At 40.5% G+C, this 19691-nt stretch overlaps 1 protein-coding gene across 1 annotated transcript; it reads right to left on the reverse strand.

Moving 5' to 3' along the window:
• Nucleotides 1-12294: 12294 nt before the first annotated feature.
• Nucleotides 12295-19518, reverse strand: MRPL15 (mitochondrial ribosomal protein L15). The gene is made up of 5 exons (XM_040064208.2): nt 19374-19518; nt 18334-18491; nt 15855-16020; nt 15264-15387; nt 12295-14020 (listed from the first exon to the last, which is right to left on the reverse strand). Exons 1-5 carry the CDS (start codon nt 19470-19472, stop codon nt 13683-13685), a joined length of 885 nt encoding a protein of 294 aa, XP_039920142.1. The 5' UTR covers nt 19473-19518; the 3' UTR covers nt 12295-13682.
• Nucleotides 19519-19691: the final 173 nt, after the last annotated feature.

Genomic DNA, 19691 nt, shown 5'->3' on the forward strand with positions numbered 1-19691 from the left:
TCCGTGCGCGTCTCTCTGCCGATAGCCACGGGTACTGCTGTACGCGCAAAGCCCTGCAGTTCACCAGGGACTGGCAAAGGTATTCCGAGTGAGTTAAACTCAAATTCAGTCCCGTGGATTGAATATTTTCATGCCGCTTTGTAGCTGTCTCCACTTTTTCACTTGCCATTTCCACACAAGAACAACAGATTTCCTTAATCAGCGTCAGAAAGAAACACACCTGAGCATCTTATCTGCCCGTGGCACAAACCCTACAGTGAAGAACAACATGTCTGCAAACTGGAGACATGCTCCTGCCGCCTTCCTCACTCCTGGCCCTTGCTGCTGTGCGAGACATCCAGTCCTGCCGCAGCCCTCACAGAGCAGCTGGCTGCTCCACATCACTGGTGCTGGGGTTTTAGCAAAAGCATATTTTGGTGGCAAGATGCCCTTGGCAGATGCCAGGAATCACCAGCCGGTCTCTTTCTCCAGCAGTGAAACATGTTGACCCTGCCAGCCCCCATGCATGGCTCAGTTAACTCCCTTCTTGCTTCCTACCCAGTCACCCAGGAAGGTGCATTCTCCCAGTTCCAGCCAGAGAGGAAAAGAAGCTGGTTTCTCTCATAAAGCAGACTATTAGCATCAAAAGAAAGATATTTTTTAGGAAATCTGAAATTCGTCTACATCTGCAGCATCAGTTTAAGCAAAACATTATGACTGTGTGAGTGATCAATGAAAGAAAGTCTTGCATGGCATAAGTTAGGAAGAAGGATAAATGTTCCTTTCACAGAAGTTTAGGAAATTATCTGGTTTAGGAGAACCTTCAAGGCTGATAGCAGCTACCAATTAAAACTTCTATTCTCAGCATTGATTTGTGCTTTGTGTCTATCTGTTCTGACACTGACCAACAAAATGTCTCCCTTGTTTAGAAGTGGCAAGTGAAAAAAAAAAAAAAAAATACAGCATAGCAGCATGTAAGTGGAGGCAAACCTGGAACAAGGCAGCATATAAAAATTCCACTTACAGAGCTGGACTTCTGTTAAATACACTTGTAAAATTTTCAAAAATTTTAGGACTGTAGATATGAAGGTGTAGTAGTTTCATGTTCACTAAATTCTGGTCTTAGTACTCAGAAGATTACAGATCTAAATTTTCCAACATTAAAGGGTGTTAAGCTTGTTAGGTGTTAATCACCACACAGCACAGCTGGAGGAGTTGTTCTTACTACTGTTCCAAGAAGTATTATGACCTGCAGCTGTAAAATACTCAGGGAGAAAATATTTCTATTTTAATTTTGACAGGATATTTTGTGGATCTGATTTCATCCTTCCTCTCTCCAGTCAGGACCTTTGTGTGTGCATCTTTCCAACAGCACCAAGGGCGGCAGATATGTGCCCTCACCCATGGCTTAGGAGCAGCACCCTTGCTAAAGCCTGTGTTCTCCAGCTGAAATCTAGGAGCCTGTGTTTGTTGTCTGGTGAAGTGGTGTCTGTGAGAGTAAAATCACTCACTTTTAAACCCCAGTCTCTGGGGGACAATATAAACTTCCACTCCCAGTCTTCTGCTTGTCTTCACAGGGCTTGTGGGACCTTTCCTTCTTTAACACTTCTTCTCTTCCATAAAGCAGAGCTGAAACTGTTCAAAGGGTTTCAAAAGAAAAGCCAAATGAGCCAAATGCATGCACAGACATGCAAGTGTGTGCTGCTACACAACGTTTTTCCTTAGCAAACCAGATTAAAACACAGGAAAACTTGACTGTATCATTCCCTGAACCCGATTAAGGGAATCAGCTTCTGACTGTAAGTGGATATTATAAGAAGCTGTCATATTCTAGGAATGCCAGCTGGCATTATTGTTAACTCCCAAAGCACACTTTCCCTCCCAGGAGGGCCTACACCTGAGAGCTCTGCTATCTAGTCAAGCAGTGGAAAAGCCAACATGAACCAGCTCTTGCTCTGCCTGTGCCTTCCAAACTTTGTGATCAATGGAATACTAGTTATCAACCCAGAAATTCTGTAGACTGCCAGGCATTCAGGTCAAAGTTTTACTTGAAAACTCCTTAAGATTATATACAAGGATGATGTATTTTCAGCTGCCAGGCTGCAGTTTGATGAAATCAGTGGTTTATGTACGCTATGATTTCTACCAGAACAAAGTAGTAGCCAGGGAGTAGCTTGCTGATTGGATTTTGATTATCAGTCAAGGGGCAACAAACTACAGTATTTTCATAGTAAATAAGGGACACATTTGTTTTCAGATTGGATGTGAAAAGAACTCAAGGATATGTAATCTAATTGATCTGAACAAAATCGTACAGATAGGTTAATCAGAATAGAAATGTGCCATGAGTCAGGATGACCTGTGTCCGGTGGGACTCAGTCATTTTCTTCATTTCTCTTCATGTCATAACAACTTTTTCTTTCATAATAGACTTGTGACCTATTTATTTTAGTGAGCATTTTCTGTTCAAGTTAATAATTTGAGTAAGCTGATCAGACACACAAAGAGAAATTAATTCATTCTCCAATGACCACAGAAGTTCCATCATTGTTTAAGTAATTCTATAGAGTATAGCTTAATGTATGGGCCCGTGCTTCGCCATGATGTCTTTATTTAGTTGATAAGCTTTTATAGGAAAGTGGAATTAGGAGTTTTTAAAAATTCCTTTTTCAAAAAGGAGTCAATAACACCCAAGGCAGAAATTATCACAAACAGTAGACTTCTTCTGATAAAGAGTATTAGTGGACAGAGGCACAAAACAGTTTTTCCATGTAGAATTATGTATTTTGTGGTGGTTTTTAAAAAAATAAAACCAAAAATAAACCCCAACAAACTATCTCAACACTCTAAGAATTTAAGGAGTCATCAACTGACATCCTTAGAACACAGCTGTGTAAAATACAAGGGAATGTGCAGTGGGGACACATCCTGAGTCACAAGAAGCAAAACTAAGATCAAATAGGTACACTGAGCTTTAACTTTCATTTAACTGAAACTTGGGCCATGAATGAAATTAGGAAATGCCATTGCACTTCATATATGCAAGTGTATGATGAATTCAACAGCGTTACCTATAAAACACAGGCAAAATCCAAGTGAAGTGGTGGTAAAGCTTATTATATATAAGTGGCCTGACTCCTTGGATAGTCAAAAGTAGCACTTTTGCCACAAAAGTGGCAATTTTGGATACAATACAATCAGAAGAGCCACAGATCGACAGTCCTTACTTGGTTTGCACATGACTGCATGCAGGGTTCTGACAAAGGCACGTGAATCTGAAAGATCATTCTCTGCTTTAGTATGATGGCAGTTGGTCTTAGGAGCGTGCAGAATGAGGTCAGTGACTATCCTGACTGGGTTTGACACCGCACAAAGAAAGAAAATCAATTCTTCCCCCTTTGCCATGTGGCAGCTGAGAGTGGGGCCTTGCAGCTGATAGAGGAGAACTCTTCCAAACCCCTGTGTTAGGCCAGGAGGCAGGTCAACCCTTCAGCTCCCAATCCAGCCACAAAGCATTTCAACTATGATTCACGCCAGGAAGGACACAGGCTCCTCCCCATCCAGGTCGCAGCAGCGGAGAGAACATGGGATCACCTGTCTGGGTCACAGGGCCCTCTGTGTGCCACCATCTCCAGGATGATACAATGCTGGAGGACTGTAGTCACCACATGAAATAGGTTTCAGGGGGAGTTTTGAGCACAGGAGATTGCTCTGAGTGATTTCCTTTGCGTCATGGTTTAACCTCAGCCAGCAGCCAAGCCCCACACAACCACTCACCCGCTGCCCCAACCAGTGGGATGGGAGAAAGATTTGGAAGGGTAAAAAAGAACTCGTGGGTTGAGATAAAGACATTAATAGGGAAAGCAAAAGCCATACACAGAAGCAAAGTAAAACACAGAATTGATTCAGTGCTTCCCATGGGCAGGCAGGTGTTCAGCCATTCCCAGGAGAGCAGGGCCCCGTCACATGTAACTTGGTGACTTGGGAAGACAAATGACTTCACTTCAAATGCCTCCATGCTTCCTCCTTCTTCCCCCCACTTTATACACTGAGCATGATGCCATAAGGTCTGGAATGTTCCTTTGGTCAGCTGGGGTCACCTGTCCTGGCTGTGTCTCCTCCCACCCTCCCATGCACCCCCAGCCTCCTCACCAGCATGGCAGCACAAAAAGCAGAGAAGAGAGTAACAAAACCACCTCTGTATTATCATCACTCTATTCAGCACAGATACAAAACAGAGCCTCATACCAGCCACTGTGAAGAAAATTAACTCTATCCCAACCAAAACCAGCACACATTGTCTCTGCCTGCACATGTTCCCATGTCTACACTCCTGAAACTCCACACCAAGTTATTTTGGAGCAGACATATGGACCTGGATCTACCCTTGGCACCTACTACTTTGGTACTACTGCTACCAGCGCAAGAGCACAGGACTGACAAAGACTGAGGCTCTGAGCAGGTTTTCCAGGAGTGATGTCTACATAGAGATGGAGCTCTAACAAATGCCCTGTTCTTTTTGTGCCTACTTATTTGATACTAGAGATTTTTATTTTCCCCCTTTGCTCTGAACAAAGGCAGGAATCCTGCACTTGGGGTCTGAAATAATGAAAACAATTGGCTCTAGTCTGACCAATCAACAAAACTTCCATTACCTACCAAAAAGAAAGGAATTGGAAATTATTATATAACGAATTCCTTATAAATTCAAGGATCACATTTCAGGCCTTCAGGTCTTCAGAATCCGCAGTATTTCTCTTTCAACGTGAATAATTTTAAGTCCATAACTTACCCCTGGTCAAAGCGATGTTTACCTGTTCTGTGGCTCTTGTTCAGATTAATTAATTAATTAAAATTAAGTTTAGAAGTCAAGTTTTGTTAATTTTAAAAATAATTATTCCAAGTGATTATGCAAGCAAACAACCCCATAATCTTTTTTTGTGAGAGACACCAAGGATGGCTGCAAGCACAAGTGAGAAAACACAACTTTCACCTCAGGCAAACAGTACTGGGTGATGGTTCTGAGACATGGAATTGGATCATGTTTTCAGAGAGGGAAAAAATCTTCAGTGTATGTACGTGTTCTAGCAGGTTTGATATCCTCATTCCTAGTGTCACAGCACTGCGAAGGGGAATTTGCCTTGGGAATATGCTAGCCTTCTCTCCAGAGGCTTGTCCTATCAACAATAGTTACCAGAGGAAAAATCAGTAGATTTGAAAATACAGAATATTTTTTTTTTTCTTGGGCTAATTAGAAACATGCCACAGGTACAGAATCAGAGCAACACATAAAGTTCTGAGGGAGGCATAAAAGATTATCTGAAGGAAAAAACCCTTGCCTTTTCCGTTCAACAACACAGGGCTTGTGCAAGTTCCTAGTTATTTCATTCAGGAAGAATCAAAGTTTCCTTTCAGGCACAGAAAAACATTGAGCTCTGACTCTTTGTGTAGTCAAACACAGTGCTGGTAGCAAACAGTGATGTTGCATCAACCTTATTTCCAATACTTCATGTAAATGACACGGGATATTTAAAAGACAAAATATTCCTCTAATCGCAAGGAATGCTCCAAGGTGGCTTTTTTAGGGCTTCAGGACAGGGATTTGTGTGAAATCCATTAGCATGGGCAACCACTGAGACCCTCTGCAGTCAGCTTTTGGAGTCAACACAGGAGATGACTCCTTTGGTTCAGGTTGGGAGGCTGTTTTCCTAAATTGATATCTCTACTCCTTTTGGTAAAGGTTAAAAGCAATTCTCATCAATATGTTATGCTCTTGAAATGTTAATCTACATAACCAAAGAAAGCATTCTGTGAGGGTATTTTAGCTAGAATTTACTCTTCCTCTTTATTAAGCACTTTGCTAAGGCCCAGAACTCAGAGCATGTCCAGCAGGATCTGCAGTGATGATGGAACAGGTAGCGCTTTCCAGGTGGCAGCCTAATTGCAAGATGCTACCTCTGGTCAGCAGATATTTGCAGGAAGAAAATTCTGCAACTCTGAGAACATCCCACTACATTTGATTTTGGATTCTTTAACACAGGATGAGCAAAAATAATACAAATACTGCAGGCAGCCATGACTTTATTAAGGAAAATCAAAAAGCATGATGTTCTGAACATTGATTGCAGTCAGCCACCTCAGTTTGCTCAGCACAGCTGGTACGAACAGCTCCCAGGAGACCGCACACAAAATCCTCTACAACATCAGGCATGAACGAGCCAGCGAGCTAGCTGAACTCCACCTTCAGGAGAGTATACCAGAAACAATGAAAACAAATGCCACAAATGACCACCAAATAAACTGCCGAATTCCCACAGGAATAAATACCTCTGGTCACTAGGTGTCAGCCTTGCCTCTACCAGGAGGACACCGGACCTGTCCCGGCAGGACTCCCTGTCCCCACTAAGCAGATGCAGCTCTCAGCGCTACGAATGACCGCAGCAGTCTCGTAATTAGGGGAGAGGAGCAGATGGAGAAGGATGTTTGTGCGGGGTGCTTGTGTACCTGGTAAGAGCATATTTGCTACCCTCAGGTTTGGATGCTGGAAACAAAGACAGGTTTCATGCTGAGGAGATGTGACTGGATGTCACCTGCAGAGACAGCAGAGAAATTATGCTCTCTAACAATGAAAATATCAGCAGGGTATTAGCAAGGAATGAGTAAGTGTTTTGCAAGCCTCACAGTATTTACTGTTTATCCTAGAGCACCAGTTTCTGGAATAGTGCCATCACATGAAAATGCTGGCTCCCACTTCTTAAATTTGTTTCTGGTTTTGCTGGATACAGGAACAATGCTTGGAAACAAGATTCCTGCAGAGCTGAAAACTCTAAGGACAACAAAGAAAACCTAAAATGTATATTCTTTAAATAATTTCTTGACTACTTACAGTTCATAACACTATAGTCAGCAAAAATGAATTGAACATGTAGCAGAGTTTCAGTGGTGTTGAAGAATACAGATATGTTTCTGACTTTGTAATCTCTTCACGTGGATTTTCATTCCTTAATTCTCATGTTCCCAAGTCCCCAGAATAATTTTTACTTTGGCCCTGGCCTGCTATAGTACCCTAGGTACTATGGTCAGTGCCCATGGTGGTCTGGTGGCATTGCAGTTTCTCAATATGCCATAAACAAAGCTATCCAGCTCAGTCAAGAACAACTGGAACAACATGCAGTTTTCCCAAGATGCAGCAAAAACTACTTGACAGGTTTTTACCTCCCATTTTCTTCCTAGGTTCTCATAATGGACAGATAAGCTTTCCCACATCTTGCACAAAATCAGAGCACTCCCGTGCTTCAGTCCCCTCAGAGACATACAAATGAATGCAAAAAGCCTGACCTAGGTAAGAATTTAACTACACAGTCACATCCTCCCTATGGTAATTCATTTCATGATCATCCCACAGTAAACACCTGTCTTTAATGATGAACTTGGAAGGGCTGGAGCCTTCCAAAAACAACAATAACAACAAAGCCCAACAACAAAGTCGCAATTAGCTCAGATATTTTACCTAGAAGTCAGGGCAGCAGCAACATCACATCACCCAAGGCAAACATAAAACCAGTAGAATAATATTTTGTCTGGAACAGTATCAAGCCTAGTACATAGCCCGTACTCAGACTGCCTGCCGCAATAAGCGCAATGGCCTTGCCAAGAAACAAAAAAGGAAAAATTTAAAAAGAGGGAATAAATGATTGCCTGTGCACAAACCCCAAGTGCATCAGTACCAAATCTGTGTTTTATATGAACATCACAAGCCATCACAGTAGCTGTAGGGGGTACCCTATGAGATATATACTGGATGCATCTTCTCAGCAGTGAAACAACTGTGTTTAAGCATCTCAGTCATCTTCTCTAGCCATTACGAGCAGCACTTGTGAAGCAAACACCTTGAGAGAGGCATCATCCTGCTCTCCCATTTTCTTTTTTGCAAATGGAGGTGAGTTTAATTTCTGTGCTTTGCTTATAGAATAAACATACACATTAGAACTAGGACAAACATCAGCATGTATTTCACAAGAGTCAAAGAAGGCAGGCTGGCAGGCAAATTTTGAGTAAAAATATCAGTGCAGGGCTGGGAACTGGGAGCCATCCACCTTGAAAGTCAGAAGCTGCCAGGTGGGGATGTCACCAATTTCTGTATCCTGGAAAAGCTGCTGTCTCCAATAGTTTTAAAATAACACTGTCTGATTGCCAGCATCTTGCCTCTTGTGGCACCAATATATCCTCTAGATTGCTTTTGTCACTAAATAATTTTAAAAGCATGCTTATTTTCAAAGACAAATGCAATCTAGCACATCAGGTTTCACAAGTTCCCAATGGCAAGCTAAGTAACACACACCGGTGATATGTTGATCCTGTGGAGAAGTTCTGACCATTCACTTCAAACATCTTGGGTCACTAAAAACAAAGAGTGGGATTCAGCCCCAGATGCTGAAGATTTGGGTACATACAAGAGTGCTATGTTACAGCTCCTGTCACAGTCAGTGGAGTCTAGAGCGTCACTGATTTGCTTGGATGTCTGCTCCAAGCTGAACATAGCTTTTCTCTAGGCTCTAGATGCTAACTGTATCAACCATGGTACTACAAAAGCAGTGAGACTCTTATGAGAGGAGTCTGAAGTACTGTTTACATGTGAGCAATGTAATTTTAGGTCTGCATTAATTTTGAAATTAACACAATACCTCACTATAATAACTTTATAAGGAACTTGGATTCCAGTTTTTGAAGCACTGTACCACAGTTAGGTTCAACTAAAAATGCATCTCCCTTGTCAGATACCAAGTGAACTTATTTTCTTAATTTAAAGTACTCCACAAAGGGATGAAACTACACCAGCATCAGAAAAACCCCTAGAGAAGTAGTTTGCTATAAATTTACATATTAACCTATTTTTCATAGAGGCCTGCTTTATGTCCACAAACTTCTAGCTATCATTACCTGTCCAAGAAATAAAAAAAATGGCAGGTTTTCAGGTTAAATATGGACTAATTGCCCATATTCAGACTAAAGCCCAGACAGAACAATGCTACCATGAGACAGAATAAATCTTACAGAGGCTGACAAAAAGGCAAGGAGAGACAGATTTGGGCATTGGTCCACTGAATGCAAAATTGCCTCTCTTTTCATACTGGTGTCTAGTGTGTGCAATTCTGATTTTAGTGCACAGGCACTCTTCTGGGAGTATTCTTTGACTGATAAACACCAGATCCATTGCTCAAAAGGCCCTACAAGTTGCTTGGCATGTGGCTTGGAATCTACAAGGTTAACAAGTAAACAACATTGCTGTTGACATTTTTAACAACAAAAGCAACACCAGTCCAGGAAACTCAAGTCAACCCCCCTAACCCCCCCCATATAAACAGATGCAGGAATGATCAACACTTTTCCTGCTCCAGAGGCACATAAAACAACCAGATTCTCAAACCCAGATTGGGCCAGACAGGATGACACTGTGAGAATGATTGAACCCTGTAGTTCCCACCACTACAACGGGAAAGGTGAGAAGAGACCTTGGGAAGATGCAGATGCTTCAGAGGGAATATTAAGCACAGGGAACAGAATACATCTGAGGATAGTTTGCTTCCACTGAGAAACCGTATTTCTTTAAACAATGCTATATATTTCTGCTACAAAAGACCAAGATGAGCCAGCTGGGTGGGAGATAAAGGAGGTTAAAAAGGTCTGAATTTTCCTCTAACGGGCAAGAACCCTGTCACACTTGGACATCTCTTTTCATAGACTAAACCATAACTTTAAACTAAAGTGAAGATTGTGAGTTACCTTAAAACTATTCCTGTCTGATCACATTTTCAGAAAATTTAAAAACATAAAGCTGCATATCGAATATTAAACCAGACATTTTGGACATACAGAGCACCTTTCTTGTTTTAGATATACGTAAAAGTTAAATATTTAAAATATGGGACTTGTGTAACGATTTCAAGTTGCTTGCAGAGTGTTAAACAGTGCAAAATTAGCTTAGCATTTAAGTTTTTAATATAGAAAATAACAGAAAACAGAAATAATAGTAGAAAATAATAAAATAGCAATGAGACGCTATCTTCATAATTGATCACTTCTATATGACTTCCTGAAGGACTAACATCAATTATGCTTCTCTGTCAAAACAATGCTGGCACACTGCCAGCAAAGATCAGACCAGGGCTACTGATTTAATTTATTCCTTTTTGGAAATCAGTGGATTGTACAGTCAACTTTTGACTGTTAAACACAAATTTCTATATGAAGTATCATGAAGCCAGGTTATCACTGTTGTACATATGAGAGAAGGGAAAACACAAGTATTTTAATCCACTTCATTTTGAGTCTGCAGTCAGCCACCTGTAAGTATAGCATTCACTGGCTGCAGTCAGTAGAATCTGTTCCTAAGAAACAGGTGATTGTCAATGATCACAGTATAAAACTACAAGGTATGTACTTGTTTTAAGACCTTTATTTAGATTATAGTCTCACATCTGTAATCAGTTCTATCAAGTAATCATTCAGAAGTATGAGGCTGCTGATAAAAATTGACACAGCTTTAAGCATTTTGTGACACAAATATAAGGTTTTTTTCCTCAGCTACCCTATAACATTTTTCCACCTACAGCAGATTGGGTACTTCTTGCTGTGTCACCCATTGCTGCACATGAAAAACCCCTGTCAAAACAGGATACCCAGGACAATCCTTTATCTTATGAACAAGAAAACACAGTCCATATACCTAAGTAATGAGAACGGCTTTAGATGCCAGCATTGGCTTAGTCCTGCATCGGTAAGCCTGACATATAAACAAGTCCTTTGGGACACTGTTTATTATGGATTTATTAGAAACCTTGTCAATAACTTACTTGTGCTTTTGATAATTCTGTATTTGGTTGCTAGGAGACCCATGTTCCTGATGAGATAAAATGAACAGGAAATCCTCTATAGCCTTGAGACTTTCTGCACTAGTAACTAAAAATTCAACAACTGATATAAAATACTGGCTACTGTTAACAAGAGTGAGAAAAAAAGATGAGCATTGCATATTTTAAATAAAGGAACATAAAGCCCTTTTTTGCCCTCTCCAATTATAAGATGATAAAAGATCACCTTTATAAAGTAGAATGACCGGATTTTGTGGAACGTGGCTGTTTTGGCTCCAAGGTATTTGTAGCGTTGTAGTATCAGAGCCAGGATACAGCTGCCTTGTGACTAAGACATCGTTCACTGAATAAGTGCTATCCAATCCCTCGACGTCACCAGACATCTGTTTCCTGTTTTCATTCTTTCTTTCACTGTTATCATTTTATCCAAGTTACCCTTTCACCTGAAAACCATTTAGAAACCTACAGAAACCAGCGCATGCACGGGTGTGTGTATCAAAGAAGTGGATTTAGAAAAAAAAAAACTGCTGAGAGCAATTTGTTCATTTTAATACAAAGAGCAGAAATGGAAACAAACTTGCCTTCCCCCGTTTTCTCCTCCCCAAAATACACAATGATACATAAACACTTTTGTCTTCTGGTCTTCACTAATATGACTAACTTCCTTCTTCACTTCCAGTTAAGTAGCTTTCCTGTTGAGTACCACCACCTCCACAAAATACAATTGTGAATTGATTCATAAAAACAGAAACATTATGGCACAAATAAGGGAAGGCAATAAATACTCTTCCCCCTCTCCAACTCCTTCCCCAAATGGAGGCAGTAGTAATATTGTTATTGTAAAGTTATTGTAATAACAAAAACTTGGAAAAAAAAAAAGAAAAAGAAAAAAGTATTGCTTGTCATTTAAGGTTCCATACCAACAATCATCAGGATGCAGAACAGGATACATCTAAAGTGAGAAAGTTATTTACTTTGCATTCAAGTTAACACCAACTGTACTTTTTTTGGCACACAGTATTGTTCTTAATGTGCCAAAAAAGAGTTGAGCAGCTTATAAAATATGAATGTTAATGTCAATAAAACAAAATTCCTGCTATTCATAGTCCAATTTTATATTGCTGTTGTTTTGCCGTTTTACCTACACTTAAAACCCAAGTCAGGGGAATGACCATTACTGATAGCATTTAACACACATTAACAAAGAACAATAGAAGTTGAAGAGTAAATTGTCAAAAATTAGTGCCCTTTTATTCTTATCTCTTCATTTCAGATTATTTAATCAGAATGAGAAAATTTATTTTATTTTGTTCTGTGATTATAGATGGTCATATTAATTGATAAGGCAGGTTGTTGAGGGAAGGAAAAATCTGGGCTGATTGACAAACACCAACAAAAATACATCTGCTTCTTTTTATTGTCTGAAAGAAAAAAGATTTAAGAAAAATCTTCCCCCACATTGAGGTATCCCAGCAAAATACAGATGTCATACAGGAGAAAGAGATAGTTGCACACAAACGACTTTCTCTATGAGATGGGATGGTTTGGCAGCTACAGGAAACTCTAAGTAGTATTTCCAAAGGCACATGAAAATTGGAAAGCAAGATGACTTCTCATCTTCTGGTCTCCTGGATTGTTTCCTGTGTTCTTATAATCAAATTAGGACTGCTTTAAAGCCAAATTCAGCTTCCATTAAACTACATAATTATGAAGCAGCCCATTAACTTCTGAGCAGTCAGAGCACATTCTGATACATTATCTTGGTCTCCCCTCTCATCCTTCCTCACTGTCTGGTTCAGTGTCTCAAATGCCCAATTCTAAGCTTCTACATAAAACCTAGAATACTCTTGCACAGTAATAAAAAAGTATTCTGGAGAGACTGATAAAACAAACCTTTGTTGAAAAATATTTTTCAAGACTTAATCAAATTGGTGTGATTAAAATGCTGTTTTCTCATAAACACAATTTGTTCATAAATTTTCACAACATTTAAATTAATTTGTCCCTTTCACACATGCAATCTGTGATCAAGTTGAAAACTGAATTTTAACTGTGTACATCACATCCCCATCCTTCATAATCTGCTACCGCTGTCATCTATTGACTCTGGGTCCTGCTATGCATTTTTGTTAATAAGACTGCATTTGTGTCAGGACAAATTTTAAATTCTGTTCAAATAATAAAAGCCATTAATTTAGACATCTATCTTCCCCCAGCCCCAAATTTAGATAGAAAGTTATTTTAAGCTGCACACTCTTGTCTTCCTCAATTGCACATGAAGAAATAAAAGAAAAATCAAGATCTCTCAAGCTCTAGTGCTATTGATGGCAAAATCCAAATCACAGCTATGGAACTGAAGAGGTGAATGCAATCTTTAGTACTTTTTTTATTTCTGGTTCTTTTTGTTTTTCCCCAACCACAAATACCTCTTAGAGCTATTCAAGACACATCTTCTAGAACTTGTTATGTTTCCAATTTTAAATTGAGAGGGGGAAATATAAACTAATTATTAGGTCAAATGACTCTTTGGAATTATCCTCTGAAACAAATGCAACACCGAAACCTTTTGTCTGAAAAAATAACTGGCAAACCACTGGAAGAGAAAGTGCCCAGACCCATACTTTATGTCACGACTCCACATTGTTTGCAAATGTTAAGGCTTCTGATACACTCTATTATGACAATAAAAAAGTTGAGAGCAACACCAGAAGATAACATGAAGAAGTTTTTTCTAGTATAACAGGAGTCTTAAAAACAAACACACACCACTTCTACCCATTATTTCATACCCAGATGTTTCCTGTACACCTGCAATTGTGTCCAGTCCTGAACTCATGAGCTGTAGTATTTCAACAGATTCTCATCAGTTGGTTTTAGAATTTTCTTGTCTGCCAGGTTTACGATCCATCCTGGAGCAAGACCAAAAAATATCTGTCTAGGATCCTTGCGTGCACTTAACATCTTGAAGAGTTCATCCTTAGTTATGTCTGGTAAGACATAGCCATATTTCTTGGCAAGTTCCAGTCTGGCTTCTGCGACCTTAGATGGATCTGCCAGGTAGCCCCGATTCCTGGGATCTGTGTAGTAACGGACGAGGTCTTCAGGTGGGAGCATTCGTTTCGGGATAGGTTTGCCACGCAGGAAAAATACTACTGGCTTGCATAAAATTTCTGTGAGCAAACACGAGAGAAGATTAGTGACTACACTTCATAACACTGATTTCAAGACATTAAATGACACCTCCTTATTTTGTACTGAATTAATTACTACATTCACATCAAAAAAATGGACTCTCAAGAATATCCTTGCTCAGAATGAGATAGTGCTTTGCAAGTTTCACTTAACCACACAAACACTGATATTTACAACTGATATTTATGTTTTAACTGATATTTATAGAGCCAGTCTGGAGTTGCCACTTCTAATATGTTTAGAATGCCTACTTGTGAAAGACAACCATAACTAAGCTTATTTAAATTACTATTTCCAGGTTTGAAGAAATGCATCTGCATGGCTATTTACACAGTGTACCAACTAATGTCAAATTTAGTGCTTCTATAAGTATTTTAAATAAACTATCAATGGCACATGCACCCATTTAGTCCTTTTTGGTACTGTCCTCTCTTCCTCAAATTTTACAGATTTTGGCAAATTATATTCCAGAACCTTTTAACCTTATTATTTTTATTATTTTGTGGAATGAAAGAAATCCCAGAACTTATATCACTCCAGGGTAACATATTTTGCTCACTAAAAATGTCTATTCCTCTTCTTCTCAGCCTCATTCACACATGAAAGCTGTGTTATTGTCAATAAAAGCTCCATGAATGAATGTTAGGCAGGATGCAGCCTCAAGCAAAGCAAAGCCTCATTCTTCAGTGAAAGTGTTCTGAAAACAATGGCCATTTTAACTGGAATGATTCTGAGCTTCTGTAACTTACTTCCTCACTTTAAGTGGAAAAGCATTTTAAATTAAAAATATAAACATCCACCATGTCTTTTAAATCTATTTTTTCCTGAGTTTTCTTAGTGCTATTAAACATGGGAAACAGAAGACAAAAATTCAGCAAAACATTATTTTTAGTTCCTCTATTACAAAGCTATTCAGATTTCCTTAACTGGTTGATTGGTATACAACTACTAACACCAGAAGGACTAAACAGGTGAATGGTGAAGAAAGGCAAAACTGAGGATGCATTATCATTCACCATTGGAGTCCAGAATTAGATGATCTTTAAGGTCCCTCCCAGCCCAAAGTATTCCATAATTCTATAAATATATATGTAACTTTGAAGCTTTTAGAAGCTGATGATTTTCTACTAAGAATTGTGTTTGAAACTTTGATTTGGACCATTTAATCTTTGCACGTTCAGAAAAAAAAAAAAAAAGGCAGAAATTAAAAGAAGTTCTTACCCAAGCTCCTTGGGTCATAGAATGATGTTGTTACTACACCTCCATTTTTTTCTATGGCTGCAATTGCTAATTCAGATGCCCTCTGCACTTCAATATTTACTTTTGCTGCAAAAATATCAGCACCCTGTAAATTTCAACACATATCACAGTAACATTAAAACGAGTATTTTAAAATATACATTTATACTTCTCAGAAAACTTGTAAGGAACATTAAATCCCACAAAATATTATTAATTGCTTGTTCCCTGCAGCAAGATAGCTAAGCAAATTGCTCTCATTGGGTTGAATAAAAAAACCCTTTCCATTTCCAAAATATTCTTTTTTCTTTTTCCAGTACATTTGAGTTTTCTGTTGTAAAGTATTTCTACAGCCTTTTGCTAGGTACTCCTTAACTCTCATTACTGCAGTCCCCTGAGTATGAAGACATCCTCCCGAGCTGCTTCTCTTTTTTGCTGACACACAGTGCCCTCTAGTGGATTTGTGACCCACAAAAGTCCCACCGCAAACTAATTGGGGAGAACCAAAGATGCTTCCAAACCATGGGAATGACAACCTGAAAGCCTGGGGTACCAAGTGTGTTGTCTGCATACCTCCTCCACCAGCTGGACACCGTAATCCCTCTTGAGGGGCTGCACTGTCACACCCCTGGCATTAATGAGCTGAGTTAAGTCAATCGGCTGTGAGGGGTCAACTCTGCCCAAATCAATCAGGTACTGCAGCCTCTGAAGACTCAGAGGTTGGTACTGACGTCTGAGGCTGGAGAGAAAGACAAAAAAACACTTTCAACATGGTCTGTAAATAACTACCACTTTCAAGCACCTGGGGTGCTTCGCTGATAGACAAGTCAAAAAACCCAACATCTCCTCCCACACAAACTTAGTCAAAGACTATCAGCAAAATACTGTACATACATAGCTTACATACAGCAAGATTTTCTGGTCCATTACCATTACAGAACATTTCAGAAAGCCCTGAAAGGAATCTCCCTCAAAACACCATCAAGGAAGAGAAATATTGAGAAAATATGCATTAACCCACATTCCACAAAGGGGGGTAGAATCTCTTGTCAACAGCCACTGGCTTCAGCAGAACCTACTTTTGTTTTTTCTCGAGTTCTAACTTTACTGTACAAACCAACCCCCCCCCCCAGCAGTTTTCCAACACCAAAGTCTATTCCTGTCTATGCATACCACCTATGCTGATACCCAAAACTTCCTCCTATGATCTGTTTGATGGCTGCTATCAGAAGTGGCAGCTCAAAAACTGGGAAGCAACTGATCTCTGCTACTGGCAAGCCACGTACAAAAGCCAAGCAACAAGAGTTTGTGCTGCCACACAGTGCCTTACAGAGAAAAGTTCAAGAAGTGGAGGCAGAAGGAGGAGTAGGGTGGAGATAAACAGGCAGAGACTTTGTTCAGAGTGCTCCCCCCTGTCCCAACTGTGTCCCTTGAGTGCACTTAGAGTGGTCACCACAGGAACATTTACAGTAGCCTGACACTGAAATTCTGCAAACAACATTGAAACTAGAGTACTTTTTTTGTTTTCACATGCTGTCAGATGTTGTTAAAAACATCAAGATCCTAATAATTTCTTATTGTCACTGCAGGAGGCTGGGTTATTGCTGTTGGTTATTCATGAACTTGTGACCACTATTAACATAAGAAGCTAAGTGTCTGCATTCTGCAGCATTTCCTTTGCAGGACTGTGGATTTACACTCTGCCTTCAGCTATTGAAAGTGCTTCTTGTTTACCCTTATAATAATTTAACAAACAGGAGGAAGTAACAGCACCTGAAAATAGAATTTGAGTCACATTTCAAAACTATTAAGCATCAGAGGAAGCCCTTTAACATCTGGGACAAGTCTGTAAGTTCTACTGCATGCATTAAGAATGAAAACATAAAAGTGCTCAGCTATTTGACGAAGTGGTATCAGGAAATGGAACATGAAATCAAGCCTAACAGTTCTCAAATACACATTAGTCTTTTCATCCTTGAACTGTGCGCTCGGTGTAGCAGGCTTTTGTTGCTACTGCCTGTCACAGCATTGTACGGACACCGAAGTTTGCAAGACCAGATCAAAAAGCAACAAAATGGTTGCTGGCCCAGGTAATCTGATGAAACAAACCCAGCTCAAAACAAAACAAAACAAAACAAAAAAACAAAAACAACAACCAAAAAACCCACCAAAACCAAAACAAACAAACAAAACCCACAAAAACAAAACAAAACAAACAAAAAAAAGAATTTTAATTAATTTTTTTTAATTATCAATATCAGTGAAGGAAATTTGGAAAATGCTGACATACATCTCTCCAGGTAGGAACAGTGACTGAAGAAAAGACTTGTAGAAGAATAACCTTAAACATTAAAAAGGTGGAATGAGGACACAACACAAATAAGTATAATGTGAAAAAAGGACAGAAGCATTAAACAAGGCAAAATGCCCAAGGAGAACAACGGTGAAAAGTGATTTAATGTCTCATCCAGCAGGTTTGGTATTAAAGAGCTTGTTAGGATCCTAGATGGAACAGGCAGGGCACAGAGAGACAAACATCACAGTGTCAGAGGGCTGAAAAGGTAGAACCATGAAGAGAAGCAGAATTGTTTGGCTGGCAGCAGATCAGAGCTTCTGGTGAATAAAGCAAAGCGAAACAACAAAGCAAGGCTTTGGATTACCCTTCCATGCCCAGCATCCTCACTCCAGTCACTGGGACTGTTCCCAGTCAGTTCACTGAGTTATGAGGCAAAAAGAGAAACAAGCAGGAATGAAGGAATAGTTTCAGAGGAAAAATTCAGCTAGAAGAGGAAGGGTAACCTGCTACCCATGAAGGATTAGGAGGAGGAGAGAGTAAATAAACAGATGTGTAAAACAGGAAATAATTAATTAAAAGAACAATCTCACAAGAAATGGGAAGTTCTTCTGGTAAAGTAGCTAACAACTTGAGAGGAATTTGGGAAGCCAAACTTTTTCAGTTAGGCCTGTTTTGGTACATTAGATTCTTGCTTCAGGAGAAAGCTCAAGAAAAGCAGACAATGATTAATTTCCAAGTAAATGTTTAGAAACTCACCTATGTCCCTCATTAAAGCCGTATTTTGGTATGGCCAAGTAAAATGGAGTTTGACCACCCTCAAAGCCTAATCGGGGTCGATTCCCTCTTTGTCTTTCTCCTTTGTGACCTCGGCCACACTTCTTACCTCCGTATCTTCCACGGCCACGTCTTCTTTCCTTCAAAACAATCAGTGAGACATTTAGGTAACTATTTCAGAATTCAGTACCTATAAAACATTACATTTCAGAGATACAGACAACCGAGCAAAATGATGATTCCTGAGGAAAAATTAAGTTATAGATATTTTCTAGTGGAAAAATAGAGAAACAGTTAATGTGATTTTTCAGAGCACAGCTGGCACCACAAACAGTCTGGGGACAAGTCAGATTCCTTTTGTGGCAGGGATGGTCGAGTCTAGCACAGAACTGCACTTGAATTCTGCACTATTTAGTAGCTTTAGGGAGTCTTCAGCACTTTTAGGAGAGTGCTGCTTGCTGTTTCCTCCTCTGTTCCTATGGCTTCAGCCTTTGAACCTCATCTCCCTGTTCACTAATATTCCCCCCGAACCACAAGGGTTTCTCCTCTCTTTTTGTAATTTCTCCACCACTTTATAAGGAGGCAGATCACAGGTTTGTTTTCGAGAAATAGGAACAAGAATATTAGCTAGCGTTACATTCCTTTTCTTTGTACGCCTTCTAACCTTCTATTTCCAAACATATTACTTCATCCCACAAACATGTGGAGTTAGAAACCTTCCACTATTCCCCTCCAGCCCCGGCAATGGCGCCGAGGTTCAACCAGCAGCAGTCATCAGCCAGCTCTCTGTGGAGATGGCCACACGCATCGCCACAAGGCCCGAAAAGGGCAATATACACAAACAAACAAACACACACACACACACACAGCAGTGCCACCCACTCCTCTGCCTTTCCACGCCTCTCCTGGCCAGGCCGCTCTCCTTGTCGTGCCAGGATGATGTCCTTCTCACAACCCTGCGAGCAAACCACACGGGGACGGGGCGCGCCCGCTGCCAGCGGGACAGTCCTGCAGGCACTCACCCGCTTTTTGGAGCCGGGGTTGGGCCTTAAGTTGGCCAGGCTGACCCTGGGCAGCGAGCGCAGCAGCTCCAGGGCCCGGTTCACGCCGTTCCCGCTCATGGCCGCCCTCTCCCAAGGGCGCCCGCGGGGCTCCCGCCCGGCCGCGGCGCTTTACGGCAGCGCCGTAAACCGCACCTGCTGCGCCTTCGCAGCGGTGTCGCGCTGCCGCCGCCGGCGGGGCGGGCCCGGTGTTTCCGCGGGTGCCGGAGCTCAGAACGCCAATGGTGGAGCAAAGGGCGCTCGTTGCGTGTCGTTTTCCAGCACCTGCTGTTTTATTAC

The sequence above is a fragment of the Hirundo rustica genome, chromosome 1 (assembly GCF_015227805.2).
Source record: "Hirundo rustica isolate bHirRus1 chromosome 1, bHirRus1.pri.v3, whole genome shotgun sequence".
Taxonomy (NCBI): Eukaryota; Metazoa; Chordata; class Aves; order Passeriformes; family Hirundinidae; genus Hirundo; species Hirundo rustica.

Excerpts from the sequence above, each read along its gene's own strand:
- MRPL15 (XM_040064208.2), bottom strand. The coding sequence starts at position 19,472 with ATGAGCGGGAACGGCGTGAACCGGGCCCTGGAGCTGCTGCGCTCGCTG. Across the intron at positions 18,492-19,373 it reads ACCCCGGCTCCAAAAAGCGG|GAAAGAAGACGTGGCCGTGG; the intron begins GTGAGTGCCTGC and ends ATTGTTTTGAAG. Across the intron at positions 14,021-15,263 it reads CTATGACCCAAGGAGCTTGG|AAATTTTATGCAAGCCAGTA; the intron begins GTAAGAACTTCT and ends GTTTGCTCACAG.